This window comes from Oncorhynchus kisutch, linkage group LG28 (genome assembly GCF_002021735.2).
Source record: "Oncorhynchus kisutch isolate 150728-3 linkage group LG28, Okis_V2, whole genome shotgun sequence".
Taxonomy (NCBI): Eukaryota; Metazoa; Chordata; class Actinopteri; order Salmoniformes; family Salmonidae; genus Oncorhynchus; species Oncorhynchus kisutch.
This window is the reverse complement of record NC_034201.2, coordinates 37,336,298-37,350,320: the sequence shown is the minus strand read 5'-3', so window position 1 is coordinate 37,350,320 and position 14,023 is coordinate 37,336,298. Positions and strand designations below refer to the sequence as shown.

General features: G+C 40.5%; 1 protein-coding gene across 2 annotated transcripts; it reads right to left on the bottom strand.

Annotated features, from left to right (window-relative positions):
• Positions 1 to 5,216: 5,216 nt before the first annotated feature.
• On the bottom strand, positions 5,217 to 13,633 carry LOC109872781 (GTP-binding protein SAR1a-like). 2 transcript variants are annotated; one of them, XM_020464109.2, is made up of 7 exons: positions 13,440 to 13,633; positions 9,487 to 9,562; positions 8,593 to 8,712; positions 8,333 to 8,398; positions 8,106 to 8,209; positions 7,160 to 7,291; positions 5,217 to 6,791 (listed from the first exon to the last, which is right to left on the bottom strand). In XM_020464109.2, exons 2-7 carry the CDS (start codon positions 9,542 to 9,544, stop codon positions 6,675 to 6,677), a joined length of 597 nt encoding a protein of 198 aa, XP_020319698.1. In that variant the 5' UTR covers positions 9,545 to 9,562; positions 13,440 to 13,633; the 3' UTR covers positions 5,217 to 6,674. The 2 variants fall into 2 exon arrangements, with proteins under 2 accessions (XP_020319698.1, XP_031664088.1); XM_031808228.1 differs by having other exon boundaries at positions 8,593 to 9,562; positions 13,440 to 13,599.
• Positions 13,634 to 14,023: the final 390 nt, after the last annotated feature.

Here is a 14,023-nt window from a genome sequence, read left to right as displayed (position 1 = left end):
TTGGCCCTATAATGTAGTGCTGACCCTATGATGTAGTGTTGGCCCTATAATGTAGTGCTGACCCTATGATGTAGTGTTGGCCCTATAATGTAGTGTTGGCCCTTTAATGTAGTGTTGGCCCTTTAATGTTGTGTTGGCCCTATAATGTAGTGTTGTCCCTATAATGTAGTGCTGACCCTATAATGTACTGCTGGCCCTATAATGTAGTGTTGTCCCTATAATGTAGTGTTGGCCCTATAATGTAGTGTTGGCCCTATAATGTAGTGTTGGCCCTATAATGTAGTGCTGACCCTATGATGTAGTGTTGGCCCTATAATGTAGTGTTGTCCCTATAATGTAGTGTTGTCCCTATAATGTAGTGTTGGCCCTATAATGTAGTGTTGGCCCTATAATGTAGTGTTGTCCCTATAATGTAGTGTTGGCCCTATAATGTAGTGTTGGCCCTATAATGTAGTGTTGGCCCTTTAATGTAGTGCTGACCCTATACTGTAGTGTTGGCCCTATAATGTAGTGCTGACCCTTTAATGTAGTGTTGACCCTTTAATATAGTGTTGGCCCTATAATGTAGTGTTGGCCCTTTAATGTAGTGTTGGCCCTATAATGTAGTGCTGACCCTATAATGTAGTGTTGGCCCTATAATGTAGTGTTGGCAATATAATGTAGTGTTGGCCCTATAATGTAGTGCTGACCCTATAATGTAGTGCTGACCCTTTAATGTAGTGTTGACCCTATAATGTAGTGCTGACCCTTTAATGTAGTGTTGGCCCTATAATGTAGTGTTGGCAATATAATGTAGTGTTGGCCCTATAATGTAGTGTTGGCCCTATAATGTAGTGTTGGCCCTATAATGTAGTGTTGGCCCTATAATGTAGTGGTGGCCCTATAATGTAGTGGTGGCCCTATAATGTAGCGCTGACCCTTTTAACTGCCAGCTTTCACTTGAAATACAGTAAATTACAGTGGCCTTTCCAATCAACAAAGACGTATGAGATTTGTCTAAACTCACAACCCACTGGGCACAGCTGTAATTTCAAGGTATAGTTTTGATTTAAATTTGGTTGTTGTCAACTAACGTGAATTAAACAAAAAAAGTTTGTTTAATTTAGGTTAATACAAAATTATTTTATGTTGATGAATGTTTGCAAATTAAATCTGTTTTCCATATTGATTCAACATCATTACATTGCATTTTTTATGTGGAAACAACATTGATCCAATCAGTTTTTGCACTAGTCTCTTCAAACAAAGATTGGATTTATAGTTACGAATATACATTTTTCAAGTCTATCAAATTTTTGTCTCAACTTTTGCCTCAGCAAACAGTTAGGCTCCAGTCAAGTCAAATAACTTTGATAATTTAGTTGAGAACAAGTTCTCATTTACAACTGCGACCTGGCCAAGATAAAGCAAAGCAGTGTGACAAAAACAACAACACAGAGTTACACATGGGATAACCAAACATACAGTCAATAACACAATAGAAAAATCTATATACAGTGTGTGCAAATGTAGTAAGATTAGGGAGGTAAGGCAATAAATAGGCCATAGTGGCAAAATAATTACAATTTAGCATTAACACTGGAGTGATAGATGTGCAAGTAGAGATACTGGGGTGCAAAAGAGCAAAAATAAAAAACAATATGGGGATGAGGTAGATGGGTAGGCTATTTACAGATGGGCTGTGTACAGGTGCAGTGATCGGTCAGCTGCTCTGACAGCTGATGTTAAAGTTAGGGAGGGAGATATAAGTCTCCAGCTTCAGTGATTTTTGCAATTCGTTCCAGTCATTGGCAGCAGAGAACTGGAAGGAGAGGCGGCCAAAGAGGAGTTGGCTTTGTGGATGACCAGGGAAATATACCTGCTGGAGCGCGTGCTACGGGTGGGTGTTGCTATGGTGACCAGTGAGCTGAGATAAGGCGGGGCTTTGCCGAGCAAAGACTTATAGATGACCTGGAGCCAGTAGGTTTGGCGACGAATATGAAGCGAGGGCCAGCCAACGAGAGCATACAGGTCGCAGTGGTGGGTAGTATATGGGGCTTTGGTGACAAAACGGATGGCACTGTGATAAACTACATCTAATTTGCTGAGTAGAGTGTTGGAGGCTATTTTGTAAATGACATCGCCGAAGTCGAGGATCGGTAGGATAGTCAGTTTTACGAGGGTATGTTTGGCAGCATGAGTGAAGGAGGCTTTGTTGCGAAATAGGAAGCTGATTCTAGATTTAATTTTGGATGGTAGATGTTTAATGCGAGTCTGCAAGGAGAGTTTACAGTCTAACCAGACACCTAGATATTTGTAGTTGTCCACATATTCTAAGTCAGAACCGTCCAGAGAAGTGATGCGACTCGGGCAGGCGGGTGCGGGCAGCGATCGGTTGAAGAGCATGCATTTAAGAGCAGTTGGAGGCCACGGAAGGCGAGACAAACCATGAATTTCCATTCTATCAAATACAAACAAATAAAATGCTCAACATAGATCATACTGAACTTCAATAGTCTCAATAACCACAGAGCCATTATTAAATATCCATACAGTATACTCATTCACACGAGCGTCATCGTCACGTTCGGACACTATCTATGGAACACTTCCTCAGACATTCCAGTCACCTGTGTAGTGTTTGTGTGTCTGGTCTCCTTTTTTTGAGCTGAGAATAAGAGTCCCATGCCAGAAATACCCGTTCTCTCACCCATCGATCAATCAGCTACTGTAATAATAACAGACTGTATCCAGACTCGGAGTGCAGTACAGAGACACGAGGTCATGTCTAGCACTGTGAATGGTTCTCACTGGGGATGTCATCCTTAGTTAAACTTATAACACAAAGTTATAGGGAGGGACATTCTGACCAGTTTACATATGTACCTCTTTCCCCAGCGCAACGACAAATAGGAATGAAGTACCATTGTTGTCTATGGCCTGTGTAGGGTATGTATTGAGTTGACATGCTCATGTCTGTAGAGAACAAAATAAGTATCTTTCCCATTCCCACAGAATATAAAGCAGTTAATATCCACTGAATTAAGGTGTCTCTTGTGAAATAGATTTTATCTCAATGAGACTAACCTGGATAAATAAAGGTTATGTAAAAATGAAGAGAACTCCTTTCCGTTATATTCAAATATGAATTATTTCATGCAGTTAATTTAAAAGATGTATATAAGAAACATAGCTAAAGTCACTAAAATGGAATTATATCAAATGTGTCTTCTACGTTCAACCATTACTGATGAGTCTCATATGTATTCATGAGTTTCAATAACTGTCATCAGAAGTTTAGGAAGTTCACTATCAAATCAAATTTGATTTGTCACATACACATGGTTAGCAGATAATTGGTTAGCAGTTAATGTGAATGTAGCGAAATTCTTGTGCTTCTAGTTCCGACAATGCAGTAATATCTAACAAGTAATCTAACCTAACAATTTCACAACAACTACCTTATACACACAAGTGTAAAGGAATGAATAAGAAGTACTTAAACATATATGAATGAGTGATGCCCGAACGGCATAGGCAAGATGCAGTAGATGGTATTGAGTACAGTATATACATATGAGATGAGTAATGTAGGGTATGTAAACATTATATTAAGTGGCATTGTTTAAAGTGGCTAGTGATACATTTATTACATCAATTTTTCCATTATTAAAGTGGCTAGATTTGAGTCAGTATGTTGGCAGCAGCCACTCAATGTTAGTGGTGGCTGTTTAACAGTCTGATGGCCTTGAGATAGAAGCTGTTTTTCAGTCTCTCGGTCCCTGCTTAGATGCACCTGTACTGACCTCGCCTTCTGGATGATAGCTCGGGTGGTTGTTGTCCTTGATCTTTTTGGCCTTCCTGTGACATCGTGGTGGTGTAGGTGTCCTGGAGGGCAGGTAGTTTGCTAGAGATAGCTTTAGGTAATAAAATACAGACATGGGTGAGTTGTTGAGAAGGAAGGATGGTGCTCTCTTCATGCTGATTTAATCAGAAATTGGACAGAGGGAATATCATCATCATCATAATCAATGGGAAGTCACCTCTGTGTCGTACTGTATGCCCTGTGCTGTCACTATACGCGCCACAACAGTCACACTACTCTCTGCAGCAGGACAGACATCATGGCAGACTCACAGGAGTAGGTAGGAATACTTTTGGTCTTTGTATAATGAATAATGACATATTTTCAATATGGAGGAAAGACCACCAGGGTGCCCCTGAAGGAGAGCCAGATGTTGGCCATCTCCCAGCCCCAGAAACATCCCCCTGGACTCCCGACTGGGCAACCCTGTGAGGCGGTGGTGGAGGTGGCAGGACCGAGGTGACCAGAACAGCCAGAGGCACTGTGGGAAGTGTGGCCACATGTTCCTGGCTGTTTTCTCCCGTCATAGCAGTGGGAGTGTGCATGGTTGACATTGTTAAAGGGGACTGTTGTAAGCAAGATGAGGACACATAATTGATTCATTTTTATTTTAAACTAAATGGAAATCACTGTCAACTGTATATGTTTAAAGACTGATAGGAGTATTCACAAGAGACAGTAGCATAGCGAGAGAGAAGCTGAATCAGGCAAGTCTAAAGAAATAATGTGTAAAAACACTTACATTTGTACTTAAACTGTTTGATACTGTATTTGATCATTTGAAAATTGCATCACTAAAGAAGCTATGTTTACCTATCAAATATCTTGTTTACTACCTGTCTGAAATGTAATTTAAAGGCTACCGTTAGTACAACATTTCAGTTTTCTGCCTTATCAGCTATGCCCTCTAGTGGACTAATGTTGCAACGCATCGGCATGACCATGTATTGCTAACTGTTGTGTCCACACCCCTCCGCAAATACAGGTCAAATCATATTGCCCTATACTCGTCAGTCAACAGTTCCCCAGGGTAAGCAACCAAATTATCTAAACCACCTTGTGTCCCCCCCCAAATGGCACCCTATTCAGTACACCACTTTTGACCAGGTCCCACAGGACTCTGTTCAAAAGTATTGCACTATATTTTACCTTAATTTAACGAGGCAAGTCAGTTAAGAACAAATTCAGAAAACTATAGGGAATAGGGTGCCATTTGGGACAGATCTATTGTCAGTAGAAAGTAAAACATGTTCCTGGTCTATTGGTATACCTTGATAAGAGTCCATCAGAGCAGAAAACAGTTGTGTAATTTCTTGCAAAGTCAACCGACTGAGCCACACCAAAATAACGGTTGGTTACAGACCACTGTTAATTCGGTTATTCATTGCAAATGTTTATTACAATTTATGATGCAAACAGTAAGTCTTTCCCTTATCGGAACAGTTCATGGAATATGAGGAAATGAAAACACCGAAGGGCAGAACAGGAAAAAAATGACAGGTTTTGAGATAAGCACTCAATTCCTTACACCGTAATTTGGCATTTGCTCCCTCGTTGTACTTCTGTATATGGTCGATAAAAAACAAAGAACAAGGCATGCATAATAGTTTTATAATGCACATTGATCAAGGAAACCACTTATTAAAAAAATCCCATATGGTCCCTTTCTGCTAGGTTTTCACTCGTGGACTATTCCTCATATCTAACTTGGGACACTATATTCATCCTGTTCAGGGTCGGTTTCCCAAAAGGATGTTATGTTTCTAAGGTGAACCTGGGCCCAGCTCTGCTTGAGGGAACTCATCTGGCTTTCTAACATTGCCAACTACTGAGATGTTACATAGCTCCAACCACTTTTTACTGCATATTATCATCAAGCTATTTTCAATCATTTCATTCACAGTTAAATATCTTTCTGATCTTGTCTGCTAGCAAACAATTTGAACCTCGAACCCCAGAGAGATGGTTATATAGCCAATATTATTCCTTTTCATTCTTCCAAATTAAGATTTCCCCTCCCATTGTCGTATATGGTCCTTTCGATCTTACCACAGCATGTCGACCCCCAGAGTTCCATGCTGCCTACAACCCATTGGCCTACCTACACTCCAGTCTTGGAGCATGTGACTAGTCCGTGTCCACAGACAACACATTGCTGTTTGGAAATGGGATTACCTTAAATGCCAATACAAGTGACAAACTCTTAAGAAATGTAACTATTTCCAATACATTAATGTAGATCAATGCAGGGCTCGGTTTATTATAAGAAAATGACACAGCCAGAGAGACGGAAGGGTTTTCTTTAAGGTGAGTGCTGCTGTCTACTTGGCCACACTTCTTACTATGTAAAAAATATAGAATGAAGAAAAGACAGTAATGAAACATGATTAAACACGAGTCATGTCTGTATGTTGCCTTTCCTGTTAAAAAAAAGTGTATTGCGGTGTACAACTAATCAGCTGTCTCACTGCTCAAAATGTGTTGGAAGGTGGCAGATTAGATTCATTTACAGATTTACAATTATATACTGCATTTGTCACACCAACAGATGTCATGGGGAGGCGAATAGATGGAAACAAAATATTTAAAAAATTCTAAACGATTCATCTTTTCTAACACTTCTGCAGAACCAATGCTATGTTAATTCTCTTAGAAAAAAAGAGACAGTGTAACCCCAAAAAAGTGTTCTGGAGACCAATAAAAGTATTGGGTTCAAGTTGTACTGTTTTTTTCTGGTGGCGGAGGCAGACTTTATAAACCAAACATGGGACTGAGTATGGTGGCGGTAGAAGTGGGGTGTCTCCCTGTAGCACCTCCTTGTGCCGGGGCTCTAGTCAATGTACTGGGAGAGCCAGCGGAAGCCCTCGCCGTAACCCTGCCTCTTCAGCACGCTGCACATGAACACCTCCAGTGGTCTCGTGTTCAGCTCCTTCATGGGAATGTTGCCCTGGAGACCAGACAAACATTGTCAGGGAACCACATCATTAAAATGTATGGTTATTCTAAGCAGCTGTGGGGCTCAGTTTGTTTTTGTTCTTCTGTTCTAAAAACCTTGACTACATCATAGAGGTGGCCTTTCAACAGGATATTGCTTTGGTTAATGGTGGGGCCAGGAGCCGACAGGGTGAAACTGTAGGCCCTAGTTATAGCCATGTCTTGTCCCTATGAGCACATATAGACCCTTGAATTGATGAGGGTTTGTATAATCATGAAAAACAGGTGCACTGTTATTTGTTGTACAGTAGTTCTACTGGGAGGAGAAGTGGGTGGCACAGTAGTATCAGGAGATTTGTATTCGTGCAGGGATCTCCTTACCTTGCCTGTTGTCTGACCATATAATCCAAACATCTCACGTAGTGTCTCCTCACTGACGGCTTCTGTTTTGTCAATCTTGTTGCCGAGGACCAGGATAGGCACGTTTCCAATGGTCTCATCTGTCATTAGAGCCTGCGTGGACCACAGGACGGAAATGTCTGGTTAGTTATCACAATAGTCCACTAAACATGTCATGATCTTCGACATTATCTACACCTGTGAAATGGCAAGGCATGCCTTCGTTGCAACTGAAAATTGTATCTATTTTATTTTTACCCCTTTATTCTCCCCTATTTTGTGATATCCAAATTGGTAGTTGCAGTCGTTCCATCGCTGCAACTCCTGGTCAGACTCGGTAGAGGCGAAGGTCGAGAGCTGTGCGTCCTCCGAAACACAACCCTGCCAAGCCGCACTGCTTCTTGACACACTGCTCGCTTAACCCGGAAGCCAGCCGTACCAATGTGTTGGATGAAACACTGTACAACAGGTGACTGAAGTCAGCTTGCAACTCGTTAAGAGTGTGATGGGACAAGGAAATCGGCCTGGCCAAACCCTCCCCTCACATGGACGACGCTGGGCCAATTGTGCGCTGCATCATTGGTCTCCAGGTCACGGCCGGCTGTAACACAGCCTGAGATCAAACCTGGGGCTGTAGTGACGCATCAAGAACTGCAATGCAGTGCCTTAGACCGCTGCGCCACTCGGAGGCCCCTCAACTGACTAACTTCTAGCAGATATCATGAGGGTTCATGAGACTTTAGGAATGGTAAAGAAACCATTATTTCATCAAGCATATAAAGAAATCAGTATGAAACATTAACTGCTTATGAAAAGGCCATCTTTTGATAGAACATCTTTGGCATGGTTTAAGTTGAAATGTGATAGTTTTCAGTCCCATCCATCTTATGAGGTTTTTCCAATGTGGTTGTAAATCAATGACACTCACATCAAGTTCTGTTTTGGACTCTGGCAATCTAGGGAAGTCGATGCAATCCACAAGGAAGACGATGCCGTTGATGGCGGGGAGGTAGTTTTTCCACACTCTGCGAGCTTTGTGAACATACGCATAAAATAAGAGATTAGTGCAGTTTTGCTGGGATACCCAAATTAACAAATCAATTCTCTCTCACACACACACACACACACACACAAAGGGCAGTCGGGCACACATACCTTGTGCATGGCCTCCAAGGTCAAAGGTGGTGAAGGTCATGCCAGCGATCGTCAGTTCTTCCGAGGCTGGTGGGTAAAATGGGTCATGTTTACATTGGGAAACTACTACACAAGCTCAGTCAATTGAGTAACCATCAAATAGCGCTTCCTTTTATAAACAGAGAGGATGATCCATACTTCACTTGACTGTCAAACCATTAGGTCTGTCAAAAAGCTGGATTGAAAAATTATAAAAACGTGACTATAAAATATCTACTCACTTGGATGTAAAGTTGGCACATGCTGTCCCAATCTGTCATCTTTGAGCATGTGCAGTAGCGTCGTCTTGCCAGCATTGTCCAGTCCAAGAAATACTAACTTGCCCGATTTCTTGTACAGTCCTAAAATGTCATTTAAATGTGTTTCTGAACATTTTTTGTACATTGAAAACAAAGAAGCTGTGACTATCACCTTGTCCTTTTGAGACCTGTTGTCTGTCCTTTGCCTAACAATGTATTCACAATTAAACCAAATCTTTGAATAAATCTTCTCACCAACAAAAGAAGTCAAAGTTGAAAGTATCAAGTTAAAACAGGTATACATAAAATATAGTGAACCAGACTTTTTATCTGAGATTCAAAATACACTGCTGACCTGCACTACGACATACAAACATTATACCTAGAGCCCTGGATGAATGCCTGTCTTTTCTGAGTCAGCTCTTAGGCCTCGTCATCATCATTACGCAACACCAAGAGAACCTCAGCAGTACCTGTTTAACAAGGTAAGCAGGAGTGCCACCACACCTCTCTGAGATAAGAAACTAGAGAGGGCTCTAGAGGGAGTCTAAAGGGAGTGGTAGCAGCAGCCTGAAGTGAGCTTGTTTTTGTTTCACTGTAGCTAGGCTGTGGGCACATGTTGTAAAACAACACATAGGCCTAGTCTCAGACTACTCAAATCACCAGCTACCATGTTCAACCACAAGAGGGAAAATATGGATTTCTAGGAACGACAGACAGCACCACACTTGTTGTCAGTCTTTACAACAAGTGGTAATTAGGAAATATGAAAAATAAAAGTTATCAGTACAGAGTAGCTTGAGATCCAGCTTCCTATTCAAGCCATTCAGAGGACAGTATTGAAAGTGGAATAGGTGATGTTTACATGGTACTTACCTAGAAACTGCAATACGCTACTGAAACCACTATAAATCCAATCAAATATGAAGGACATATCCGGAGCTGGTGAATCCTGTAAGAAAGCAAGAACAGAAGTGATGAACAGGCATGCAAGTACAGCACATGACAAAACGATTGACTGATTACTTGCCTAGTTAAATTAAAGGTTACATTTTAAAAAAATCTATATTAATTTATCCCCGGATTCCAAAACTGTTGATAATGATCAATCCATATTACAAGTCTAAGAGTTGGCTACTTCAACCAGCAGAAGTATCAGTGGCACAGGCAAAGTAACAAGACACGATTAGGATAGTATATTTGACTTTCCAAAGATAAACTAACAATTAACCAAGAGTCTACGACCTAGAAGACATTACAATCCCTGCTATCAGAGTTCAGCCTGAAGAACATGGTACATGTTGCACAGTTGCAAGGAGAGAGGCCCTCCTATCTGAAGGATTTAGCCACACGTGATAAGAACCATGACAATAATTGGCTCCCCTCAGGAAGTATCATCTTGTTCCAGTCGGATTAATTGGACAGAAGTACATGCAGTTCAGACCAATCTTCACACTGTCTCTTTCCTAACAGCCAAGACGTGTGTTCCTGAACATAGCCCTAACAACACTGACTCAGAGCATGCTGAAGTGGACCATGGGTCTTAGTTGGGATAATCCCAACCCCCACCAGATTTTGATTGCCAAACTTTATCTTATTGTACTTTCCATGACAAAAGAACAAAGATTTCTGCATAGCGCATCCGTAAAAACTGTTTGACTAAACAAACCAATGACCATCTAAAAGTCCTCGAAAATAAGTTTGTCCTGTAAAATAAGCTGCAATTCACACTCAAAAGGTCAGTTACCCTTGAATATTTTATTCCCTTGAATATTTTTCACTGCAACAAATGAAATGTGCTCTAACATCTACACATAAACGCTTCCTTCAGTGAGCACTGAGCAGGAGAAAATATATTTTATCTGGGGGAGAAAAAAAGAAAGAAACGTGGCTGGCTGAGGAGGCTATTTTCCACCGCAATTCCACGACACCAAGACTTTTGTCTCAGCACTCAGACTCAACTCTCTCCCTAGCTAGTGTGGCACCACAATGTGCCAGGCAGGCTGACCAACCTGTGGCTCTAGTTACACAACATGCAAACAGCTCCAGGGCTAAAGTATAAGGGAGTTAAAGGTCAAGACCATGCAAATAGCTTCTACACCTGCATTGTTGCTGTTTGGGGTTTTAGGCTGGGTTTCTGTACAGCACTTTGAGATATCAGCTGATGTAAGAAGGGCTATATAAATACATTTGATTTGAAATACAGCTGAACTAGGCTACACGTCAGCAGGAGCTCTCCTCCTGGCTGGCTCCCTGTGTATGACGTGATCCAGCAGAAGATGCTGGTCTAACAGTGTAGCCAGCAGATATAGGCTAGTGGAGATGTATCATCTAGCTATCAAAGCAAGATAGCAGAGCCCTACTCTGAACAGTTACCTTGATTACTTTAAGCTGGCGACCATACCATTCTGATTTTAAATGACTACTGTCTACATATGTCTATGCTGACATATGGAATTGCTTTAAAATGATCCTACCATGGATCACTTGGCTATTTGATATTTGACTCAGAATTTTAGGACCCCTTTAGGTATCCCCCATAAAAAAATATATAAAATATTGATTTTGGACTTTACTACTATAGCCCATAGAAATGCATTGAATAACACATTCATAAATAGCCAAAAAGACAGTCGAAAATGTTTTATCATAAGGAATACGGTTTAAGTGTATGTCCTATATCTAGGAGATATAAGAAAGCTCATGAAGTAAATAAATATATATGACAGATATTTAACCCATTTTTGGGGGTAGGCACAAAACTACTTTTATTTATTTTATTTAACCAGATAGGCTAGTTGAGAACAAGTTCTCATTTACAACTGCGACCTGGCCAAGATAAAGCAAAGCAGTGCGACACAAACAACAGAGTTACACATGGAATAAACAAACATATAGTCAATAACACAATAAGGAACAAAATCTATATACAGTGTGTGAAAATGAGGTAAGATTAGGAAGGAAAGGCAATAAATAGGCCGTAGTGGCAAAGTCATTACAATTTAGCAATTAAACACTGGAGTGATAGATGTGCAGAAGATGAATGTGCACGTAGAGATACTGGGGTGCAAAGGAGAAACACATTTTTTTAATGAAAATCCAGTAATAAACATTTATTTGACTGATTTAGTTATTTATATTAGCGAGCAGAATAGTGTCCAACTAATTCACCAACTACCTCCCATTCACCAACTACACCCCCATCCCCTTTATACCTAGTACCAGTTACCTTCAGACGATTCCTGTGACACTCACAGAACCAAACGGAGAGAACCTCCCCTTTCCACAGTGGGGTCACATTAGTCTTCCCAAACGGTTCAGATGCTACAAACAGGTTGGCACCTCGGCGGTACCAACTTCAGCAGAGTCCCATGGGGCCAAACCGTTCGGACGCTACAGACGTTTTCATGAGAAGGCAGATTGTCGGGATGTTTCATGGTCTGACAGCTGTATCTCGGCCACCTAACACTGCAAATGCGGAAAGTCACCATAGGCAGAAGCGGTGGATCTCTAGCTTAAACTGGCAGATTTTGATAGGATTTTTTACATCAATAGAGACTAGGGGGTTAAATAATGTTCTACTTCATTATTTTAATTCCTCTGAACATCACAGTCCTTTATGTCATTGATCAATATAAGCCCAACAATCATATTTAATGCAACCGTTTTCTACAGTTTGGACTAATGATTACACCCCAGACTCCCAGACAGATCTAAATGCCAGACCAGCTGGCTCGTGTTCTCACCTTGTTGCTCGAGCCTCTCAAATTGAAGGATTTGAATTCAAACGGAAGCAAACTACAGGTTCTGACAGCTCGCTATAATTTACATACACTGATCAAGTGTATGATCAAATACACTCTCAAGGTGAGAGCAGATAGCTAAAAAAATAGCTGCTATAAATGGGGGAAAGGTAATGTTACTGGGATTAAATTCAGTGTAGTCCGTATCAAACTAATCTGAAACATTTAACATTGGCAGGAATTGAAGACAAAGGACAGTCACATAGCGGAAAACCTGGTAATAAACATTCATTTGACTGATTTAGCTATTTATATCAGCGAGCTTAAGTGTCCAACTAATGCAAGAATTCACCAACTCACACACAAACAATGTGGATTATGTCTCCGACACCTATCGATTTTTTTTTTTTTTACTGCAAATAAAAACAATTTGAGCTCGAAATGGTGGCTGTCCGTAACATTGAATTTTAATTTACGATGCAAAACCGTTATGATTAATAATATAGTTATGACGACTATATCCAGCTGGCTAACTAACGTTTGATAGCCAAGCTAGCTAAAGGATAGCGAGCTGTGAGTCACAAATTGTACCTTTAGCTGGCAGCGAGAATATGTTTTGTTGTTCACAATTGTTGTAGCTTGCTAGTTTGCTAACTAACATTAAAAATCTAGCTACAGTAGCGTTGACATAGTTACACAGGTAAATTGCTATTAGCTAAGTTAGTGCATCTGAATTCATAGATTACGTGTCAGTTTCATAGATAACTAAGTTATAGTAGCATCGAGTTAATTGCAAACATAAGGAAGCGCTAGGTGTATTGACAGTAAAGCTGTTTGTTACAGCTAGAGAACATAGCAATATAAAAATGCACATACAAATGGACCTACTTTAAGGTTACCACATTACATGTCAAAGTAACTTGAAATTGTTCATTAGCTACCGTCGGCAATTTGATTGAGGGTTCCTGACCGACTAACTCACGTTAGCATATACCGTTAGCTAGCTATCCGCGCTAGCCTTAATACCGAACGTTCAAATACACTTTCACAAACCCCATATTTGAAATAATTTATGCTTACACTTACCCGTTATCTAAGTGTAGATCAATTGAGGAAATATGTTTGCTCTTAAAATCATGAAAATTTGCTTTACGGTCAAATGAGAGCACACAATTCACGTCTTCTTCTCCACCTTCGCGTTAGGTTACAGAGCCACGACACAGCAATGCAATCTGTGTCCAATAACTCTCCAAGCCCAGGCATAGCCGCTTCCTGTTTATGTTTCACAATCATCTTTCCGGTAGGGGAACATAAATGTGAACCATATTCTAGCACTTATGTCATCTAAACGTGTTAACACAGAACACATTTGATTTAAATAATAATATTCATCCTGCAATGTTATTTGATAACAAGGCAGTTTGGTATGTCTATATTTCTGATCTGAACATGTTTCTACTGAACATGTTTCTGAACATGTTTCTCCTACCAGTCCAGAGTCTTCAACTCCAGGAGAAACCCTGGAGAAACGAATTAATTAAAAAGTTAACCATTAGTCTGGTTTTATATAAACTAATTGTATTTGTAATACACAGTCTGACACCATTTATTTAACCAATCCTACATGTTTTTAATCAAACAGAGGAAGCGAAGACAGTACAACATTGCGA

Coding starts and splice junctions, on each gene's coding strand:
- LOC109872781 (XM_031808228.1), bottom strand. CDS start 8,914: ATGTATACCTGTTTTAACTTGATACTTTCAACTTTGACTTCTTTTGTT. Junction 8,210..8,332: donor CCTTGGAGGCCATGCACAAG/GTATGTGTGCCC, acceptor ATGTTCACAAAG/CTCGCAGAGTGTGGAAAAAC. Junction 7,292..8,105: donor AGTCCAAAACAGAACTTGAT/GTGAGTGTCATT, acceptor TGGTCCACGCAG/GCTCTAATGACAGATGAGAC.